The sequence below is a fragment of the Neoarius graeffei genome, chromosome 4, assembly GCF_027579695.1.
Source record: "Neoarius graeffei isolate fNeoGra1 chromosome 4, fNeoGra1.pri, whole genome shotgun sequence".
Lineage (NCBI taxonomy): Eukaryota > Metazoa > Chordata > Actinopteri > Siluriformes > Ariidae > Neoarius > Neoarius graeffei.
Genome location: NC_083572.1, coordinates 57,335,115 through 57,357,614, shown reverse-complemented (window position 1 = coordinate 57,357,614; position 22,500 = coordinate 57,335,115). Strand labels below are relative to the sequence as shown.

The 22,500-nt window shown below is 40.0% G+C and overlaps 1 protein-coding gene across 3 annotated transcripts in view; it reads left to right on the top strand.

The window, feature by feature from the left end:
* The first annotated feature begins 3,320 nt into the window (after positions 1-3,320).
* LOC132885087 (zinc finger E-box-binding homeobox 1-like) overlaps positions 3,321-22,500 on the top strand; it is a 39,786-nt gene continuing 20,606 nt past the window's right edge. For 2 of the 3 annotated variants that reach the window (XM_060919385.1, XM_060919383.1), the window contains exon 1: positions 3,321-3,409. In XM_060919385.1, coding sequence (XP_060775368.1) covers positions 3,352-3,409 — 58 coding nt within the window. In that variant the 5' untranslated portion in view covers positions 3,321-3,351. Of the gene's footprint in view, positions 3,410-21,613; positions 21,832-22,500 lie in introns of those variants that run through there. The other variant, XM_060919386.1, reaches the window with a different exon arrangement.

Sequence of the window (22,500 nt, the reverse complement as noted above, 5' to 3'; positions counted from 1 at the left end):
AAAGCTGAAAACTCATCCCCAGTCTCCCCACTCTGCCCTGTCTGCTATATGGCAAGGAAAAGTTTGAAAGTGTAGCAACATATTTATAGATATTCATATTCCAGGCAAATAAAAATTGCCTCTGCTCAATGCCTCCACATGTAGTGGTTAGCGCTGTCGCCTCACAGCAAGAAGGTCTGGGTTCGAGCCCCGGGGCCGGCGAGGGCCTTTCTGTGCGGAGTTTGCATGTTCTCCCCGTGTCCGCGTGGGTTTCCTCCGGGTGCTCCGGTTTCCCCCACAGTCCAAAGACATGCAGGTTAGGTTAACTGGTGACTCTAAATTGACCGTAGGTGTGAATGTGAGTGTGAATGGTTGTCTGTGTCTATGTGTCAGCCCTGTGATGACCTGGCGACTTGTCCAGGGTGTACCCCGCCTTTCGCCCATAGTCAGCTGGGATAGGCTCCAGCTTGCCTGCGACCCTGTAGAAGGATAAAGCGGCTACAGATAATGAGATGAGATGATGCCTCCACAAACTGGACAGTGTGTATCATGGTGCTCTTAGGTTTATTACAAACTGTAGAGCTCTAACTCATCACTGTGTCTTATACAGCAAAGTAAACTGGCCATCTTTATATGTGCGTAGGCTCGGTCATTGGTATGTGCTAATTTACAAGGCTATTCTTGAGATGACTCCATCTTACTTATCATCACTTTTAATCTTGAATAATAGGGCCTACAGTCTTCGCTCTCAGGACTTGTTTCATTTTACTGTTCCTAAGGTGAGAACAGAAATGGGAAAGAAAACTTTTAGATTTTCTGCTCCAAGTACATGGAATAGTCTGCAGGCAGAGCTCAAACTTCAAAGTCTGGTATCTCTGAATGCATTCAAATCCATGATAAATTCCATTACATCCAGGCTTCAGGAGTGCAAATGTTTTATTGGAGAGCAAATATCTGACTAAACCTTGTAAATTTACTAGTTTTGATTTTGAACTTGGGCGGCACAGTGGTGTAGTGGTTAGCGCTGTCGCCTCACAGCAAAAAGGTCCGGGTTCAAGCCCCGGGGCCGGCGAGGGCCTTTCTGTGTGGAGTTTGCATGTTCTCCCCGTGTCTGCGTGGGTTTCCTCTGGGTGCTCCGGTTTCCCTCACAGTCCAAAGACATGCAGGTTAGGTTAACTGGTGACTCTAAATTGACTGTAGGTGTGAATGTGAGTGTGAATGGTTGTCTGTGTCTATGTGTCAGCTCTGTGATGACCTGGCGACTTGTCCAGGGTGTACCCCGCCTTTCGCCCGTAGTCAGCTGGGATAGGCTCCAGCTTGCCTGCGACCCTGTAGAACAGGATACAGCGGCTACAGATAATGAGATGAGATGAGATTTTGAACTTCAGGTTTTGTCTGTTTTTGATGTGATGATGTACAACCCCGATTCCAAAAAAGTTGGGACAGAGTACAAATTGTAAATAAAAACAGAATGCAATAATTTACAAATCTCAAAAACTGATATTGTATTCACAATAGAACATAGACAACATATCAAATGTCGAAAGTGAGACATTTGAAATTTCATGCCAAATATTGGCTCATTTGAAATTTCATGACAGCAACACATCTCAAAAAAGTTGGGACAGGGGCAATAAGAGGCTGGAAAAGTTAAAGGTACAAAAAAGGAACAGCTGGAGGACCAAATTGCAACTCATTAGGTCAATTGGCAATAGGTCATTAACATGACTGGGTATAAAAAGAGCATCTTGGAGTGGCAGCGGCTCTCAGAAGTAAAGATGGGAAGAGGATCACCAATCCCCCTAATTCTGTGCCGACAAACAGTGGAGCAATATCAGAAAGGGGTTCGACAGTGTAAAATTGCAAAGAGTTTGAACAAATCATCATCTACAGTGCATAATATCATCAAAAGATTCAGAGAATCTGGAAGAATCTCTGTGCGTAAGGGTCAAGGCCAGAAAACCATACTGGGTGCCTGTGATCTTCAGGCCCTTAGATGGCACTGCATCACATACAGGCATGCTTCTGTATTGGAAATCACAAAATGGGCTCAGGAATATTTCCAGAGAACATTATCTATGAACACAATTCACCGTGCCATCCGCCGTTGCCAGCTAAAACTCTGTAGTTCAAAGAAGAAGCCGTATCTAAACATGATCCAGAAGCGCAGACGTCTTCTCTGGGCCAAGGCTCATTTAAAATGGACTGTGGCAAAGTGAAAAACTGTTCTGTGGTCAGATGAATCAAAATTTGAAGTTCTTTATGGAAATCAGGGACGCCGTGTCATTCGGACTAAAGAGGAGAAGAACGACCCAAGTTGTTCTCAGCGCTCAGTTCAGAAGCCTGCATCTCTGATGGTATGGGGTTGCATTAGTGCGTGTGGCATGGGCAGCTTACACATCTGGAAAGACACCATCAATGCTGAAAGGTATATCCAGGTTCTAGAGCAACATATGCTCCCATCCAGACGACGTCTCTTTCAGGGAAGACCTTGCATTTTCCAACATGACAATGCCAAACCACATATCAATTACAGCATCATGGCTGCGTAGAAGAAGGGTCCGGGTACTGAACTGGCCAGCCTGCAGTCCAGATCTTTCACCCATTTGGTGCATCATAAAACGGAAGATACGACAAAAAAAGACCTAAGACAGTTGAGCAACTAGAATCCTACATTAGACAAGAATGGGTTAACATTCCTATCCCTAAACTTGAGCAACTTGTCTCCTCAGTCCCCAGACGTTTACAGACTGTTGTAAAGAGAAAAGGGGATGTCTCACAGTGGTAAACATGGCCTTGTCCCAACTTTTTTGACATGTGTTGTTGTCATGAAATTTAAAATCACCTAATTTTTCTCTTTAAATGATACAATTTCTCAGTTTAAACATTTGATACGTCATCTATGTTCTATTCTGAATAAAATATGGAATTTTGAAACTTCCACATCATTGCGTTCCGTTTTTATTTACAATTTGTCCCAACTTTTTTGGAATCGGGGTTGTAATTATGTTTTTTGTTTGTGTTGATGTGGCGATGTGATGATGTTTTGTTGTCCTTGTTGTGACGATGTGATGGAACTTCATATACTGCCATTCTTGGCCAGGTCTCCCTTGTAAAAGAGATCGTGATCTCAATGGGACAAACCTGGTTAAAAGAAAAATAAAAATAAAAAATAAATGGATGAAAGTGTGTGAAAGTGGAGGTTTATGGGGACAGGGTTCATACTGGGACCATGCCAGGTCAGGATCTGCCTCTGATGACATCACAGGCGCTGGTGCGCGCGGGCAGGACGTCAGTGAGTGAGAGCGCGCGGGCCGCTGCTCTGTCAGTGCGCCTGGAACATCAGCCCGTGAGGAGGCGCTGCACAGGGCTATGGCCGAGGAGAGCCGTGGAAAACGGCGGAAACAGGCGAACCCGCGACGCAAACGAGGTATGATGAAATCAGGATATATTTTAAGGTTGTTGGGGTTTTTTTCTTCCATGCAGTCTGCAGCTGAGCATGGAGTCAGTGCAGCTGCATGCACTACAGTCACAAGTTGTGAGACTCATGCTAGGCAGCTGGTGATTAAGTGCATGTGTGTTAATCTCTTTCAATCCCTGTTATCTGAAAGTAGTGCGTACCTGTACTGGGATTTATAGTCTATAAAGTCTATATTTAAGGAGAAGCAGCACAACCTCACACTTCCAGCAAGCAGCCAATAAGATGATGTGCGCCTTCTCTCTCTCTCTCTCTCTCTCTCTCTCTCTCATCTTATTCCCACTCCATTCTCCTGCAGCATCACTCAACTCCTCAGCTCGACTTTATAATTTAGTGCTCTTCGTAATGCACATGGACACAAACTTGGACATGGAGTTTTATGGTTTTAAACAGAACATAAATGTGTGTGGATGATTTATGAGACAGGCAACTAATCCAGTCTTTCTTTCATTTCAGTTTCTTATTATAGGCAAACAGCTTATTAAATGTCAAATGCGTATGAGCAGGCGCTGAATACACCTTGAGATTTTATGATCATTCAAAGTATGCATTTTTGCTGAAATGTTATTTCATGAACTACCTAAAGAAACTGGAACAAACACATTTCTGCACAAATGCAAAAAAAAAAAAAAAAACCCACTACAGACTATGCATGAGAAGGCAAGCATCATGTTTTATTATTTAATGTTTTTTTTTCCTTCAGTCAGTCAATCAGTTTTATTGAAAGTGCAGAATCACCATGCAGCATGGTCCTGATACACTTTACACATAAAAGGAATAGATGGGACAAAACATACAACAAGCAAAAAAAAAAAAACCCATAAAGATAAAAGTAGAACAGCCTTATCAATGTTGGAGGGATAATAAAAAAAAAAAATCACATTAAGAACACCATGTTAAAACATAAAACAAACAAACAAACAACAACAATTGAAGGATGATGGACCGAGTTCCAGTGTAAACTGTAGTGAACATCTGGTAATCATAGTCTTGCGTATTTTACTACTTAAAATGTTTACTAATATCTAGACTAAGCAAATATGTTTAATAATATTCAAATATATACTATTACAAAGTTTTAAAAACACATTCCAAAAATCTCTCTTTTCTGGGGGGGGGTATCTCTATATTTTTAATGCAAAAAACAAAATAAGAATCAGTTAGTTGAATGCTGCTGTTGCTGCAGAGATTTTTTTTGTTTTGAAATGCTTTTGAGCTTGTTGATAAACATGATATCTCTTGAAATAAATGTTCATTTTTATTTTATAGATACTTTTTTTTGGCCTGGAATTTATACATACTTCTATTCTTGCATTTATAGTTTCTTTTCCAAGCTGCAAAGGCTCGTAAAATCAAGATTTATTTTCCACAGAAATGATTCTAAAATGTCCTATTTGAAGAAAACATCTTATCTGTTTTTGAGGTGTTTGGTAAACAGACTTTTAAATGGTTTGTAATTTGACTTTTAGTACACATCAGTTTTAGATATGACAGTCTAGCAGCCATGCCTTTGTTCTACAGCATATTACATTCAGGTTTTAGGAAGCAGTAGCGTTTTCTAAGGCTTATTATTAATTTGTTCATTTTTTCTATCATTAATTTAGACCAATAAGATAAACATTTTGTTTGTTTGTCTCCATACGAAACAAAATATCAACGCATAAATCTTCTCAACACAAGAATCCATGCAGTAACTGGAATATTATTTTATTGTTGTCTGACTAAAAAAAAAAAAAAAAAAGCTCAAGTCTCCATTCACCATCTTTCTACTTTTTATGGTCAAGAAAGCTGCTCAGAGGAGATGGTGCTTTCAGCATTTGCCTTCTGTATGGCCCATAGTTACCTTGTGATAGGATATATCAATCCACCAATAAATAAATAAATAAATAAATAAATAGCCGAGGATATTTGCAAAATCGATTAACGAATACCTTCACAGAATATTTGAATTCTTATTTATTACATTTTCTTTTCCTTTCATCGTGAAATTTAAACTTTTAACATTTGATGTATGTTGTGATCAGTCTTTAGCGCTCTATGGTGTACAAACAGCGATGCTTTATGTAAATGAAAATGGTTATGGTTATGGTTTTTATGCAGTTTAATGCATTTATAGATTTTTTAAACTGACTACTAGAAGTAACAAAAAAACCCCAACAACTCTAACCTACCATAGCTTTCTCTGTAGGAGAACTACTCATTCAGTATGTGTGACCTTATCGGGAATCATATGGATATTGTGAGTGATGTCTCATGTTTGCGGATTTCAAAATTCCTTCAGTCATTGATAAGAAAGGTTCTTGGTTTGAGATGTAAAGTATATGTATCTAAGTGTGTGTGTGTGTGTGTGCCAGTGTGGTGTGATTGACCTTCCTCATTAGTATGCCTCATGAGTTGTCAGCTTTGTCAACCTCACACCCCAGTGTAAGTCCTTTAGGGTTAATGTTACTCTCTACTGTGCCATCTCACAGAGTAGAGGCAAAAAGACAGACAGACAGACAGACAGACAGACAGACACATACACACACACACTGCAAAAGAAGATTTTTGTTCTTCACAGGTTATGCAGTTCCTCTATTAGGTGATAATGTTCCTGCATGCAGTTGTTATAACTGAACTGTCAGCCACTTGTGATGGTTGAAACGTGTTTCTCAGAAGTGTCAACTGACTTTTTGCAGCCGAAATGGTCAGCTTACAGGAACCCACAGCAAAGGTGTCAACTTTCAGGGTAAATTAGGGAGTGTGTGTCTTCAGTATATCTTGCATCTTGATGGTGTCTTTCTTGTGTTCTGGTTTCAAGGCACGCAGCATTAGTCGTGTACAGTACATATGTGAATCACACACACGCATCCCTTTGATTTAGCTTGTCCTCTCCTGTGTCTTTTCTACATCCGTCTTCTATCCTCTCTTCTCCTTTGTGTCCGCTGGGATATAAGCATGTGTAGGACAGATGAGAGTGATCTGTGTTGAGAGAAAACACACAGCCAAGCAGATTAGAGATTCTGGGCAAGTTCCCTGGAATGCTGCTTGCTCATGGCTCGTTTCATGGGAAAAGTGACAACAACATCATTCTTAACAATTAACACACCACGATAAAGAGAGCAAGAGAGAGACAGAGAGAAAGAAAAAAACATGATGCATAATGTTTTGCAAGTCATAAGGAAATGAATATGGTCACCTGGTAGTCATTTTCTTTATTGCAATGCTCAAACAATGACATTTGTGACCAAAGTCTGTTGAGACTGTGGATCAAATTATCTTTTATTCTTTGTCTTTGGTTCAAACAGCACCTTGAGCTGAAAAAGTTTAAGAGCTTTCCTAACTATTACAGACATTTTATACACACCCACACGCATGCACGCACATTCTGATTCAATCATAGAATTACAGTCAACAATATGGCACATATTTACCTTCATACATGAGGACACAAAATGAAAAAAAGGAATTACATAGCCTTCGACAGATCAAGGCCAATACTCTTTTAATACTTGAATAAAAGGGAAGAAATATAAAAGAGAATTAGAGAAGAATGATAAAATTGGCATCCCCATCCTTGTCTGCGATCGGATCATATTAAATAGCGCTCGGTGACTCTGTAGATCGGTAAACATAAACTGCCACAAATGTAAACTGTGATGCACTTCTGCATTCGAATAAAGCTTGCAACTTGGAATTTCCCATTTCTGAATAGATAAAAACAAAGAGAACGTCTCTTCAACTTGGAATTTCAACCTTCATACTCAGGAAGGCATCCTTAACTTAAGTTCAGCATGTGGTATCATATCAACATGGCTGCTCAGACCATCAACAGTAAACAAAGTACAACGTCACTATTTTTAAACAAAATTATAATAGCGTTTGCTTAAATCAATCAACATACATTAGGCCCTGGTCACACTACAGCTTGCGATGGGTTTGCAAATATGAAAAATTGATAGTATTGCCACCAATCGTGTGATGCACAGCGAATGTTCTCTGAGCTTCGCGAGTTGTTTTTTTGGTGTGTCTCCGCCTCATGAGTGGCCAAAAACGTTGTGAAAAATTTCAGCGCATGCATTGAAATTTGATGGTAATGTTTTCATCAATAAACTAAGCAGCAAATACTTGCAGATGGGTCTGGGAATACTTCCCGAAGCTCAGGGAAGCATCGCCACCAAACACCTCATCAATAACCCGTCGCAACAACCTATCAACAACCCATCAATTGTCATCAATAACCCATTGCAAAGCATCATGAGCTGTCGTGTGACCGTAGCCTTAGCTGATTTGATAGATTAGCTGGTTAAATCTATGCACTGCAAAAAATTGAAAACTGAATTTGAGGAGAAAATTACTTTATATTAGTGAAATTATCTTGCTGCATGGACAGATATTTTTACTTGATAAGACATCTTGGAATAAGTTGGTTGCGATCTAGAACTAGGTTTAATAATCTCAGAATTGGTGTCTTGTATTCTTCTAATAGGAAATGCTCGATCGTTTCAACTATTTCCAAGATATTTTCACTTGCTAAGATATAATTTTTTGCAGTATGACATTGACCATATGGGGTTTGTTTGTTTTTGTGACGGGAAATACCATGAGCTTCATCATGAGTTTGTTGTTAACAAACAACAAACTTTCATGGAAGCATCAGTGTTTTTCCCACTTTGTAACTTGAACACGCCAAGTTGGAAAATTATGTAATTCTGAGTTTCCTCTTCAGAGTTAAGTCAAATGTAGCATGTCCATCCATCCGTCCGTCCGTCCATCCATCCATCCATCCATCCATCCATCCATCCATCCATCCATCCATCCATCCAACCGTCCGTCTGTCTGTCCATTATCTATACCTATTATCCGTCAGGGTCATGGGGGATGCTGGAGCCAATCCCAGCTGACTTCAGGCGAGAGGTGGGGTACATCCTGGGCAGGTCGTCAATCTGTCACAGGGATAACACAGAAACAAACAAACAACCATTCACACTCACATTCACAACTATGGGCAGTTTAGATTAGCCAGTTGACTTAATTCACATGTCTTTGGACTGTAGCAGGAAACCGGAGCACCTGGAGGAAACTCGCACAGGCACGAAGAGCAAACGCATCATATGTAGATCTGATATATTTAGGACAAACAGTGAGAATAGACAAGCTGTCTGACATGAAAGATGACCTCATGCAACATCAAAAGATAAACTATTTGACCACATGAGATCATAAGTAATTCACTGTATTAATATTAAAAAAGCCTGGATGTGGAATTTCTTCTTACTGAAAAGTTGGTCTAGTGATTCCAGCTATAGTGAAGAAGAGCACGTGATAGAATAATATAGACACTTCATATGGCTCTTGTCTCTGGCCATCTTGGTCTTTGACCTGTTATTGGAACTGAGCTAAAGTTCTATTCTGTGGTTGCAGCTCATTTCCTTTCCCCTTGACCCTCCTCATTTGTCCCTTCTCTTCAACTTTTCCAGTTGCCTCGCTTTCCATGCTTTTTTTTCGAGTGCCAATTTATTTAAACTCTTTCCCATTTTTCTACATTCTCCTTCATTGATTTCCAAAGCACTCTCTTTGTAGGCAGCTGGGGTCCAGCTGTGTGTTTTCTGTCGTGTGTGTGTGTGTGTGGTTCTCTGGCACAGGCTCGTCACAGTGGGGCAGTGCACAAAAAGAGTAGGGGGGTAAGAGAAAAACTGTAAGTGGGAGTCACTTGTCATTTTGGACCGCAGAGAAAAACTGGGCAAGAAATCAGAGAGATTTGGAAGAGAGAGAACATGAGAGAGAGAGAGAGCGAGAGAGAGAGAGTGCGGAGTCCAGGCTCCAAGGTTTATTAGCACTGCTGCCTGTACGACAGGGCCAAGGCGTCAGCCTCAGCAGGAGAGAAGGATTCGGAGAGACAGGGACAAATAATCAGCACATGGAAACACCAAAAAGGGAAGTGCATGTGTGTGGTATGTCAAACCAATAAAGACAGAAGAACTGTATTATTAAAAACTGGGCTTTAAATAATAGGCTTTACAACAACTCAAGCTGATAATATTGTACTAATTTTCAAGCTTGTGTGTGGCTTCTACCCAGTGGAAAAAAAAAAAATTGTATTTTCACCGTTGCTTCACACAATGCATCCAGTCCAAAAAGAAATGCACAACACATTTTAACATTGTGTAAACTTCAATATTTTGCAATGAGCATGTTGTTAATGAATAGGTGTGTATCAAAATTAAACACAGTCCTGTCATTATAGTGACATTTCACAACCTTTTAGTCTTCATAGGCATGTGGCCTCTGAATCGTGTGTGTGTGTGTGTTTATATACTACCGAGGACTATGTATATTTTATATACTCCTGATGTCCCCACAAGGATAGATAGTAAAATCTGACAATAGGCCATTTGCAGGAATTGGTCACGTGTCAATTTTCCCCATAGCAACAAGCCCGTGGTGGGCAAGCTAACTTGACATTCCTTGACAACCATAAGAGCTTGACTGGCGATGCGAAGCAATCCATTTCTATAATAGCTATTTTTACCTTTTCTACTGTCTTTTTTGACCCAAATTTTCGTGTGTACTTGGAAAAAGTTTGTGGTTTTAACTTCTGTCGTAAGTTAAAGCGAATCATTGGCTATAAAAGAGAGTATTTTGGACTCAAGTTGGTCGCCGCCGAAAGTGCAGGATCTCATGGTCAAAAAACCTGGACAGGGTGCAAACTACAGTAAGCGAATGATAAAGGTAGAAAAGGAGAAATTATAAGTTATAAACATACCTGAGAAGTCCGCCATTTCGCATGTGAATTTCTTTCATCAGCGACCAACTTGAGTCCAAAATACTCTCTTTTACAGCCAATGATTCACTTTAACTTACGACAGAAATTAATATCGCAAACTTTTTCCAAGTACACACGAAAATCCGGGTCAAAAAAGACAGCAGAAAAGGTAAAAACAGCTATTATAGAAATGGATTGCTTCACATCGCCAGTCAAACTCTTATGGTTGTCAAGGAATGTCAAGTTAGCTTGCCCACCACGGGCTTGTTGCTATGGGGAAAATTGACACGTGACCAATTCCTGCAAATGGCCTATTTTGACCTTGTGGGGACATTTGGATGGTCCCTACAAGGAAAGTGTTGTGTTGCTGTTGTTCTTTAACAAACAAACAAAAAAAAACAACCAAATAAATCAAAGAGCCCAAAAGTTTCCTTTTCATGACTGAGATTTAGGTCAGGGTTAGGGTTAGGTTTAGGTGCAGGCACAGCATTAAAGGGTTCCTGTAGTGAATTTTAATTACTAGCCATTTCAAAAGATCACGAATGATACCAGTGGTTCCGTCATGTAACGCTTGTCATAAACTCTTGTCAAGTACGTGTGAGTTTTAAGTCACTGCTCCGTCAGTCACACATGGTCAGCGACATGTTGCCTCCTTCACAGGCTGTTCCAGCATCGGTAGTGACGCACAGTCGTTGTTTTGTCCAATTGCAAATCTACTTGCACATAACCTATCTCATTATCTCTAGCCGCTTTATCCTGTTCTACAGGGTCGCAGGCAAGCTGGAGCCTATCCCAGCTGACTACGGGCGAAAGGTGGGGTACACCCTGGACAAGTCGCCAGGTCATCACAGGGCTGACACATAGACACAGACAACCATTCACACTCACATTCACACCTACAGTCAATTTAGAGTCACCAGTTAACCTAACCTGCATGTCTTTGGACTGTGGGGGAAACCGGAGCACCTGGAGGAAACCCACGCGGACACAGGGAGAACATGCAAACTCCACACAGAAAGGCCCTCACCGGCCACGGGGCTCGAACCCGGACCTTCTTGCTGTGAGGCGACAGCGCTAACCACTACACCACCGTGCCACCTACTTGCACATAACGCCATGAAATAATAGATATGTGCCATAAAATAAAGATCTATTACAAGTATTAGATCTATTTATTCAACGTGTTCTGAATTTACTTGACTGGGAACTTGCCTGTTCGTCAGCTCCCCTTCAGGTGCTGGTCCCCGGAGGTACCTGCAGATCATGCCGTCAATGAAGGTCGTTTCCAGGGATGGTTTGTAAAGGACATACTCGCACAGATTCGGGGTGGACGTAATGCAGCCGTCAAAGTGGTCTGCAGTGAGTTCATGTTCTTGACAACAGTAGGACTCCATGTCAGTTCTCATGACAGAGCACTGCCTGCATCGACACCATGGAGTGGTAGCCATTTTGGACCTACCGTCACACACATCTCTTATAGCAGTTTCCTCCTCCGAATCACTAGGATATGATGACTCACTGTCCTCACAAGCCTCCCTCCTCTCTGGCTCGACTAGATAACCATTAACACCCATTTCATCAAAATCACTAGCCATATTTTGCTTCTTTAACACCTCCTTTCACCTCGACTCTCGACCCACAGAACACTGCTTGTTTACTCGCACCCGATAACCCGGAATCAATGACTGTACGTCACTTCCAGCCGGCAATGGCTGCTCCCCATTGGTTCTGCCCCCGCGGGTAATTCATGGAATAAAATTGTCCACAAAAGTGCTTTTACAGTGTTTTTTGACTGAATGTGCATGTCTTTTGTCTGTAACTAATACATAAAGCACGATTAATGTTGTAAGCATGACCAGTACTGGTACACTTTAATTGACTGCAATAATAATAATAATTATTATTATTATTATTATTATGCCAACAGAAAGTCCTCAGAAGGATAGTAAGATATTAAGGACAGTAAGTGTGTGCATGTGCGTGCGTGTGTGTGCATGTGTGTGTGTATGTGTGTGTGAAAACAGTTGTCCTAGGCAATGTGTGAAGAAAAGGTGAGACTGCATGTGACTGCAATTATCTCGTGTTTGGGAAGTTACACTACCGCAGCTGCACCAGTGATGAATCAACTTTGAGTCAAGTGAGATATTTGTCGAGCTGAACCTTTTGTTTACTCGTGAGGGGCTGTGAGTCTTGCTGTGCATGGACACACTTGAAGCGCTGTTTGTGTGTGTGTGATGATGGATTGCTGGTATCTGTCACTTGTGGTATTGGTCACTTGAGAACGCCCTATGGATAATTTGCACACTTTCTTACATGCACTTGAAAACACAAATAAACACACACACACACACATACACACACACACACACACACACACACACACACACACACACACACACACAGTCACTGTATACACTAAGCTTAACCTCAAGTTCCCCTTTTTTGGGGGAAAAAAGCATGTTGTTTGTAGGAACAATCCCAATAGCTTCACGTCAAAATTCTGATTTATTTCTGTCATAGTGAGCACGTTTGATCCCCCAAAAACCAAACACACAAAGACTTGAGGTGAATTATGGTAAAATAAATACATTTATATAAATGTATATTTTGACCTTGAGCATTGAGCGAGAGAGAGAGAGAGAGAGAGAGAGAGAGTTACTCCCTTTTCCCTCCCATTATCAGTACCTGCAGGAAACAGGTACAACTTAACTACCCAGCTACTCTTACACCTGCACCTGCTGCGCTGCACTTTCACTTTCACACTATTTCACTAAACGCAGCTTCAGCCTGCAACTGTCATCACTGTGTAGAAAAACCTAACACACCTAAGAGTTGCACAATGATCCAGCTGCAGAAAGGGTTGTACCTAGACAAGACAAATCCAACAGCAATTTCCAAAAACACAGACCTTTGACTCTACACTGTGCAGTTTTTAATATTGGGGATCACATGGGGTGCAGTAGGGGAGGATTTTAAGCCAGAACATCTAAAGGTTGTACATGAAGGAAGCAAAGCATGTGGTGTGAGTAGAAAGTGTCAGGTATCAATAAGTCTGTACTACTCGAAGGGCATATGATAGAGCGCATACCTCTGCCAAGCCACATATTATCAACATCAAAATCAAATCACTTGAACCTAGGATAATACTAAAGCTGTCTGACAAATTTCATCAAAATCCATTCACTACTTTTTGAGTTATTTTGGGAACAGATAAAACAAAAATCCTGGATCCATGTACGTATCAAGATTTGCCTCAAAATCTAATCAATTGTTCTTTTACCCGTGGCTCACCTTTCTTCAAAATCTCATCAAATCCCGTCACTTTTTAAGTGACGTTGGGAAAAGACAGACAAATGGAGGCCAGAACATAACTTCCTCCAACAAAGTTGGCAAAGGTAATAAGATTCTGTAATACATATACGACATCATGAATGCTGTAGATACAGTAAACCTTGTCTAAATCTCTAGCATCACCAATGCACTTGTGACTGCATGAGCAATGTAGATATTTACATTTAATTACATTTATTCTTTGGAAATGATCTGCAATTTAGACACATATATACAAGCTAAGCAGGATGGTCATGGGATGAGCATCAGTTCTGTAAAGAGACGTGAACACATATTGGCAGATTAGGCCAACTTGCTAGTCATATGCTATGTACACTCACTGGCCACTTCATTAGGTACACCCATCCACCTGCTGCTATATGCAGTTATCTAATCAGCCAATCCCTTGACAGCAGCACAATGCATAAAATCAGGCAGATACAAATCAAGAGCTTCACTTAATGTTCACTTCAAACATCAGAACGGGAAAAATTGTGATCGCTGTGACTTTCACTGTAGCATGGGTGTTGGTGCCAGATGGACTGGTTTGAGTATTTCAGAAACTGCTGATCTCCTGGGGTTTTTACATACAACAGTCTCTAGAGTTTACACAGAATGGTGTGAAAGACAAAAAAAAAACACTGAGTGAGTGACAGTTTTGTGGGTGGAAACATCTTGTTGATAAGAGAGGTCAGAGGGAAATGGCCAGATTGCTTCGAGCTGCCAGGAAGGATATAGTAACTCATATAATCACTCTTTACAACCGTGGTAAACAGAAAAGCATCTCCACATGTAACAGCAGAAGAGCACATTGGGTTCTACTCCTGCCAGCCAAGAACAGGAATCTTAGAATAAAGAACAAGTTCATATTGAAGTGGCCGGTGTGTGTGTGTGTATACATGAGGGTAAGTCAAAAAGTTCTAAGACAGATGTTATAATTTCAAAAGGAATTCAAAAAAAGAATACAAAGAAGGAATTCTCTGATGAAAACATCGCTTACAGAAGTGTTTAGACTTAAATGGAGGATATATAGAGAAACAGCTTTGTGATTTTCATAAAGATTTTTTTTCATTTGTCTTAGAACGTTTTGACTTACCCTTATGTGTGTGTGTGTATATATATATATATATATATATATATATATATATATATATATATATATATATATAATGTGCAGTAGGGTGCATCAGTTGTCCTCACTTTCATAAAATCTGATGCATTTTTGTTTGGGTGTTCCTTTTCACCAATAAAGACATCCTGTAAAATTTTTTGACCATATTCAAAAGTCTAATGGTGGCACCATGAGGTTAATTTTTTTGCCAAAAAACGCTTATTTTATGTTTTCACGTAAGGTTTGAATCACAATGTTGGACTCCATTTATTGATTTCTTGTGACCCAGAGATCATGTTAAGAACCTTCGCAAGGGATTGAGAAGCATTAATGTGATTCATAATACATTTGTATTGTTTAAAAGTAGTTGAACAATGATTCAATGAACAGCTAAAACTCAAACTGTGCTTGATAATATATTTAGAATATGTACTAAAAATGTGTATCTAAGATATTTGGTATACTCTACAAGGTGCCATAATGTTTCATGAAAAGTGATCGAAATTTTGTCATAAAAGTCATAAAATAGCAGCTTTTTCCATAACTTTGAGCTCCTGGTGCCACCATTAAACTTTTGAATTTTGTCAAAATATTTCACCCAGTGTGTTTTCTTACCAAAAGGAACATAAAAACAAAAATGCATCATGATCGGAGGAACTTTTCATTTTTAGGGGGCAACTGATGCACCCTAATGTGCAGACTTAGTCATATTAAAGCTCATGTAGTGTTGTAGGTGTTTTTACCAACTCCATGTGTTTCATTATGGAAACCAATAGCCTACTGTCATGTCATTGTATAGTTAATCATTTTCCACCCAGAAACAAGCCAGTTATCCTGGAAATGCAACTTTATCTTCTAGATAAAGTACCAGTCAAAAGTTTGGACACATCTTCTAATTCAGTGTTTTTTCTTTATTTTTATTCATTAAAGCACATGCTGTTTCTCTTTCCTTAGTTGAGCGTCTCTTGACATCATATGGATTACTACAGTTGTGGAATAGGGCTATTTACTGTATTTATATTATTTACTGTTTGATCTCAAACTCATTACGAAGGCAAGAAATTGCACTAGTTAACTTTTGATGAGGCTTAACGAAAGTTTGATGAAAGCACCTGTTAATTGAAAAGCATTCCAGGTGACGACCTCATGAAGCTGGTTAAGATAACGCCAATAGTGTACAAAGCGTCATCAAGGTAAACACTGGCTACTTTGAAGAACCTAAAATATGAAACACATTTAGTTTTTTTTGACAGTTTTTTGTTTACCACATAATTCCATACATGTTCCAGATGTTATTTTGTAGTTTTGATGTTTTCAGTATTGTTCTACAATGTAGAAAATAGTCCAAATACAGAAAAACTTCTGAATGAGTAGGGTTGTCCAAACTTTTGACTGGCACCGTCATTAGATTGTGCCACTACTTTGCCATCCAATGTCAAAGAAAAAAAATCTAGATATACAAGTGGTGTTTTTGCTCTCCTGAAACATTCATCCACCTTCCAATAATCTTCACCAGTGAGTGACTACAGGCCTTGAAATTCTCTTTATAGCAACTTCTCAAAGCAAACCTCACTGATCACCTGTTCAGCAGCAGACAAAAGGGTATACGGAGATGTTACTAATCAGTCAAAGTGACTGACAGCAAAAGACAGAGGCTGTGAGATGATAAGCCTTCCACAGAGGTTCTGCAATTATCGAGAAAATGTGGTTTATAGTTCAGAAATGTGTGTGGTTGATGGGTGAGAAAATACAAGACAGAAGCCACATTCCCTTTCTCCTGTTTAATGCACAATCTTTAAATCGTGAACTAAAAATTGAGTAATGGAAACAAGTGAATTAAAAAAACCTCAAATATCGCAAAAAAGTTTTTACATTCACATGACTCTCATCTCATTATCTCTAGCCGCTTTATCCTATTTATTTCACAAAAATGAAATGGAAATATTTTTTGCATTTCATTCACATACATGACATGAAGAGCAAATGCTACCTTTCTGATAAAAGAGCGTTCTGTAAGAGCTATCGTGAGAGGAGAAAACGCAGATTTAATCAGATGACATTACTTAACGGAAACACAGACCATTCGCAATTGTTTTGTAATTTTTAAAATATCACTTCTATTGTGTTCAAAACTGCAATGGAAACCCAGTGAGAGAGAGAGGGAGAGAGAGAGGGAGAGAGACAGAGAGAGAGAGCTCATTACTAATGACATTCTGGGTTGAATATTGCCTCATGCAAATGATCGAGATCATTTAATATAGCAAACAAAGGTGTGAATGAGGCCTCACTGAGGCCTCACAAGAACACATGATGTGTACAGGATGTATGTATCTCTCTCTCTCTCTCTCTCTCTCTCTCTCTCTCACACACACACACACACACACACACACACACACACACACACACACACACACACGCACACCAATAATCAGAAAAGACAAGGAGATGAAGCAGAAGGCAGGAGAGAGAGAGAGAGAGAGAGAGAGAGAGAGAGAGAGGGAGGGGGTCGCCCAAGCCCCACACTGTCGCCATCACCCCCCTCCCAGAGTCCCACTGACGCCACACACTGCTCCTTTCCCCCAAAACCACATCACACACACACACACACACACACACACACACACACACACACACACACACACACACACACACACACACTTACTTCAAATACGCTACAGCCCACGAGCCTTCTGCTTTAACTTACAGAACTCAAGTCCCAGTCATACGCATCTCTCTCTCTCTCTCTCTCTCTCTCTCTTCAACTTCCAGTTTGCCTTTTAAACTTCCTCATTTTTCTTCTCTCTGAAATTTTTATGCTGTTGCTTTTTCCATGAGTTACACACACACACACACACACACACACACACACACACACACACACACACACACACACACACACACACACACAATACATTCCCTAGCTCCTTACCATAACCTTAACCATCACAACTAAATGCCTAACTCCAACCCTGAACCTGAACCCCAAAACCCTTAACCCTCAAACAGCCCTTTGAAGAAGTGAGGACCAGCCAAAAGTCCTCATTCTGTTAGTAAGATAGATATATATATATATATATATATATATATATATATGGCAAGCTGGAGCCTATCCCAGCTGACTATAGGTGAGAGGCGGGGTACACCCTGGACAAGTCACCAGGTTATCGCAGGGCTGACACATAGAGACACACAACCATTCACACCTACAGTCAATTTAGAGCTACCAATTAGCCTAACCTGCATGCCTTTGGACTGTGGAGGAAACCGGGGCACCCAGAGGAAACCCACACAGACACGGGGAGAACATGCAAACTCCACACAGAAAGGCCCTCACCGGCCGCTGGGCTCGAACCCAGAACCTTCTTGCTGTGAGGCAACAGTGCTAACCACTACACCACCGTGCTGCCCGTGCTTTTCTTTTCTTTTTAAAATTTTTGTTAAAACCCCACCACCACCACTTTTCTTGTGGGGACCATCCAAATGTCCCCACAAGGTCAAAACTGTTAGATTTTACTATTTTATTTCTGTTGTGTAAACACTGATATAAGTACACGTAGTTTTCTCTGTTTTATTAACTAAAACAACTTGTTGATATACTGCTGTATATATGATACTGAAGCCAGAGCAGCTGATGTACTCACATGTGTATTTCCTAATCACGTCACAAGGTGGTGCTGAGAAATGCCTGTTGATAGCTCTATGGATTCCGAGCCCAGCACACTAGATAGAAGGTTTGTGTTTTGTTTTTTGGTCAATAAATTGTACTATTAAACAATTGGGTTATAATTGAAGCTGCAAGGCTCAGTCCTGTTTATCTGAGACACATCAGGACTGGGTAAGGAAGATGAAAAACGTTGGTGAGTTGAGGCAGAAATGCCACTTGAGTCCATAAAAAGAAGAAACAGTCCTACTACTATGGATACCAGGCATATTTGAGAAACCCAAAAACTAATTTCTCAGCAAGTGCAAGTCAAGTCGAACTAACGAACTTGCACATTATATAGCTGTTAAGCTCAAAGAGGCACTTTTATTTTGGACCCCCCTATTAAAACTTCAAAACGTTTTTGTGCGTGTGCTCTGAGCTCTGAGAATGTTTTAATAATCACGAACCACGATTGTGTGGTTTGTGCAAATGCACAAAATAACGAACCACATCAGATAGCTTAGAAGAGGTCGCAAACATTTTCTTATGTTGGGAGGGGAAGAAAAAGAAAGGAGAAGAAAACAAATTTGGGGGGGAAGGGTTGGAATTTATAGTGCGGTGCAAGAGTGAGAGGAAAGAGATGGACAGAGAGAGCGAGAGAGAGCGAGATCTGTAACAGGAGAATACTGAAAAAGAGTCGCTTGAATTCAGAGAGCAGTGAACGTGTGGGATTAGACACTTTCTGCATTCTAACACGAAACCACATCTACACAGACATGCACATCCACATGCGCACACACACATATATTCAGATTCACATTTAACACACACACACACACACACTACACAACTGAGATTCACACCTACTTTTAATGATACAAGAGTCATAAATAGGATTTAGTGGCCAGAGACACCCTTCATTTTACACAGCAAAGTAACCAGCAAGTAGATGCCTGTACAAACCCAATGAGGACGTGTGAAAATTAAGGGGTGGCTTTCTCTTGAGAGCACACACACACACACACACACACTAATTGAGATGGTACAGGTAAATGTGTGTTGTACATGATAGCAATCTGTATGCAAGAATAGTATCAGATGCATGCATTTTCCCCTAGCGTTACGCACAGGTAAAATGTCACATGTTCCACTCTCATGCTTTATCTGTAACTCTCTATCTATCTTTCTCTCTTTTTATCAGATGGAAATAATTTCCGCTAAACTCTTACACAGGTTAACCGTCACATGTCTCTCTGACACCCTCTTTCTCAGTGATTACAGTATGTATGTGCATGACTCTATGTCTCATAAAACAACATGGCCCAGAAGTTGTATTCAATGGAGGCATGAGACTAGAATCTGGCTTTTGTATGAATTTGTTGCTTTTTTGTGTACAACACTGATGTGTAAAAATAGTAGTAGTAGTCAAGTATGAACTGTGGGTGAATATAGCAAATGTTGTTTGATGGAGAAGCTCTATAGGGTTTGATAGCTATAAGGTGGCGGTGTGGGTGCAGTCATGTAAAAGGCTTTGTCACCCTGTTGTTGGAGTTCAGCATGGGGAATTTCCCCATGCACTTCTCTCCTGTACTGCTTGAATATTTGCTCTAGAATGATCTGAGTCAAGGGTCTCTCACTGTGTCACAGATTCTCACACACAACTACAGATCACCCTCTCCATGTCAGTATTTTCTTCCCCCTTCTGTCCTTCTCAGAAATCTCATCTTCTTCCCGTCTTTTCATAAGCTTACTTGATTAGTGGTGCGTTTGTGGGACAGGCTCAGAGGGGCGAACCCTGTTACGCATCGCTGCGTAGACACAGCCGCTAGCGAGCGCTCGCCTGTCACACCAGGATAATCAGTTCAACCTGCTCTCAGGGGTTGAGAAGCACCAGGCCTTTTATTTACTGTACAACATTAAATTTGAATTCAGTTTATGTCTAATTCGTGTCACTTGGAGATCTGTCTGTCTGATCTTGACCACTAGAAACCACTACAGTTGTTACAAGCCAAATTAAACGGCTGGAATCAAAATGGATAAACTCACCCTGAGTTTAAAGTTAACAAAATGGAGAATAGAGAATTTGATGTGATGCAGAAATATGATTTCAAATCTACATTATGCCAACGTACAGTAAATGCATGGAATTGTAAAGCTTTGTGTCCAGTAAATAATTATGATGGTACACATTTGCATAGCATAAAGCTAGTTATTTTAATTATACTGCATTATACTTAGTAAATGAGTACACTGGAATCATAAGAGAGTCCTTTTCCTGTTGGAAGGGATATTTGGTTATAATAAGTTCCAGGTTAGTATGTACAGTAGTAAACTCAAGAACTGCGTGGTGCCAGTGATATGTTCTGGTGTAGTGAGTATGAGTGCCCATGCATACCAAATTAATTACGAGAAAGAGCTAAAGATGAGTATGTGAGGGTGGATTGATTTAGTATGCATGTACGTGCATGCAAACAAGACCAATTTATATCGGCTTTTTTCTTTATGATAATTTCATGTGTTTTTCCCTTCACACATACAAGCACTTCTTGGAGCATGACTGTGTTCACACACGCACACACAAACACTCAGTCAAAAGCCTTGAACACAGATTTATCTCTGTATATAAACATAATATCCACATTTATTACTCCAAATCTACTTGAAGAGTTTTCGCTGTCACAGTAATAAAAGCCAGACCATTTGCACACACTGAGAGAAAAAAAAAAACTATAACTACACTGTTGTATTGTTCAGAGGAATAGTTGTTACATTCATTTAGAGTGAAGAGACATTAAAAAAAAAAAAACTATCCAAAACAAACGAGCTCTGCTGACTATAAATGAAGAATGTATTGAATTGTCATTTAAGGTGCTGAAAGTACTGAAGACAATTCACACACACCTCACATTAACCCCTTTATAACACACAGTGTCACTTGCACTAGTCAGCATCAGACGCTATACAGCATGACACACTTTGAAAGTGTGCTTATAGTCAGTGTGGCAACTCAAATTTAGCTGAGGATGCAGATTTTCTCGTCTTAAAAACAACAACAACACCAACAGTGTGACATGAATGTGAACAGTCCATCTTTACTGTTGCATTTTGTTTCCTTTTTGTTCTTTAGTCTAATCTTATCTACACGTGGTATATTTGTGTACTGGTCTTCCGAGAATGACGAAGGCTTGAGTAAGGTTTTGATGTGTTTATATGTATCTGGGTGTATGTGTGAGAGAGAGAGAGAGAGAGAGAGAGAGAGAGATATCATACCGGTATGTAGGAGAGCTATAGGGAGTGTTGTTGCTGTGATGTGGTGTGTGTGTGTGTGTGTGTGTGTGTGTGTGTGTGCGTGTGTGTGCGTGCATGCGTATGTGTGACTCATTGTCAGAGTTTGAAAATAGAAACATCTGATAATTTCTCAAGCGTTTGTCACGTTTTAAGGGATTTAGAGGTAAAATGGGTTTTCTTTGCTCTTCAACAAAAGGTCTGGAATAAAATGACACAGTGGATTTAATCATGAACGGCCTTTACCTCAGCTACAGAAGGTAAAAGAGAAATTTTGATCTGCATTTGTACTTTGAACTGTTCAGACAGGCTGAGTGGTGTTCAGTAGTGAAGTACACTCTGGATTATTAGTGATATTGACTCTGAAGCCTCATCTTTAAAATAAATAAATAAATAAATAAATAAATTTAAAAACGTAGTGTTAAATGCTCACAACCAGGCTGAGTAAAGCCTGAACAACTGAATTTTACATCTTAAAATGAATGAACCTGACATGATCTTTCAAGTTTTCATGTTCGTATGGCTTCTACTGTACTGATAAATCTCTCACACTGTACATTTGTGTACCACAAGATGCAGTAGAATCATTTGGATCTATTTTCTTGGGTTTCTATGCCTTTTTCACCCACCTTTTTACACTTTTCAGACAACGCTGGCTTTTGACATAATTTCAATTTAGTTTTCAGTCTCACATAGTGGTCACAGGCTTTGTGTGCAAAAACGAAAGCTGAGAAACACCTACATACGTTATAACACCATGGTATTGGATATTCCTGACTGTGTGCTGTTACGAGACAATTTCATGGATTTTTTTTTTTTGTTCTTGTACGGTATACTTTAACAACTATAGTGATGATGTACAGTACTGTGCAGAAGTCTTCAGCACCTTTTTTTTTTTTTAGTACAAACTTTGTTATAGATTTGTATTT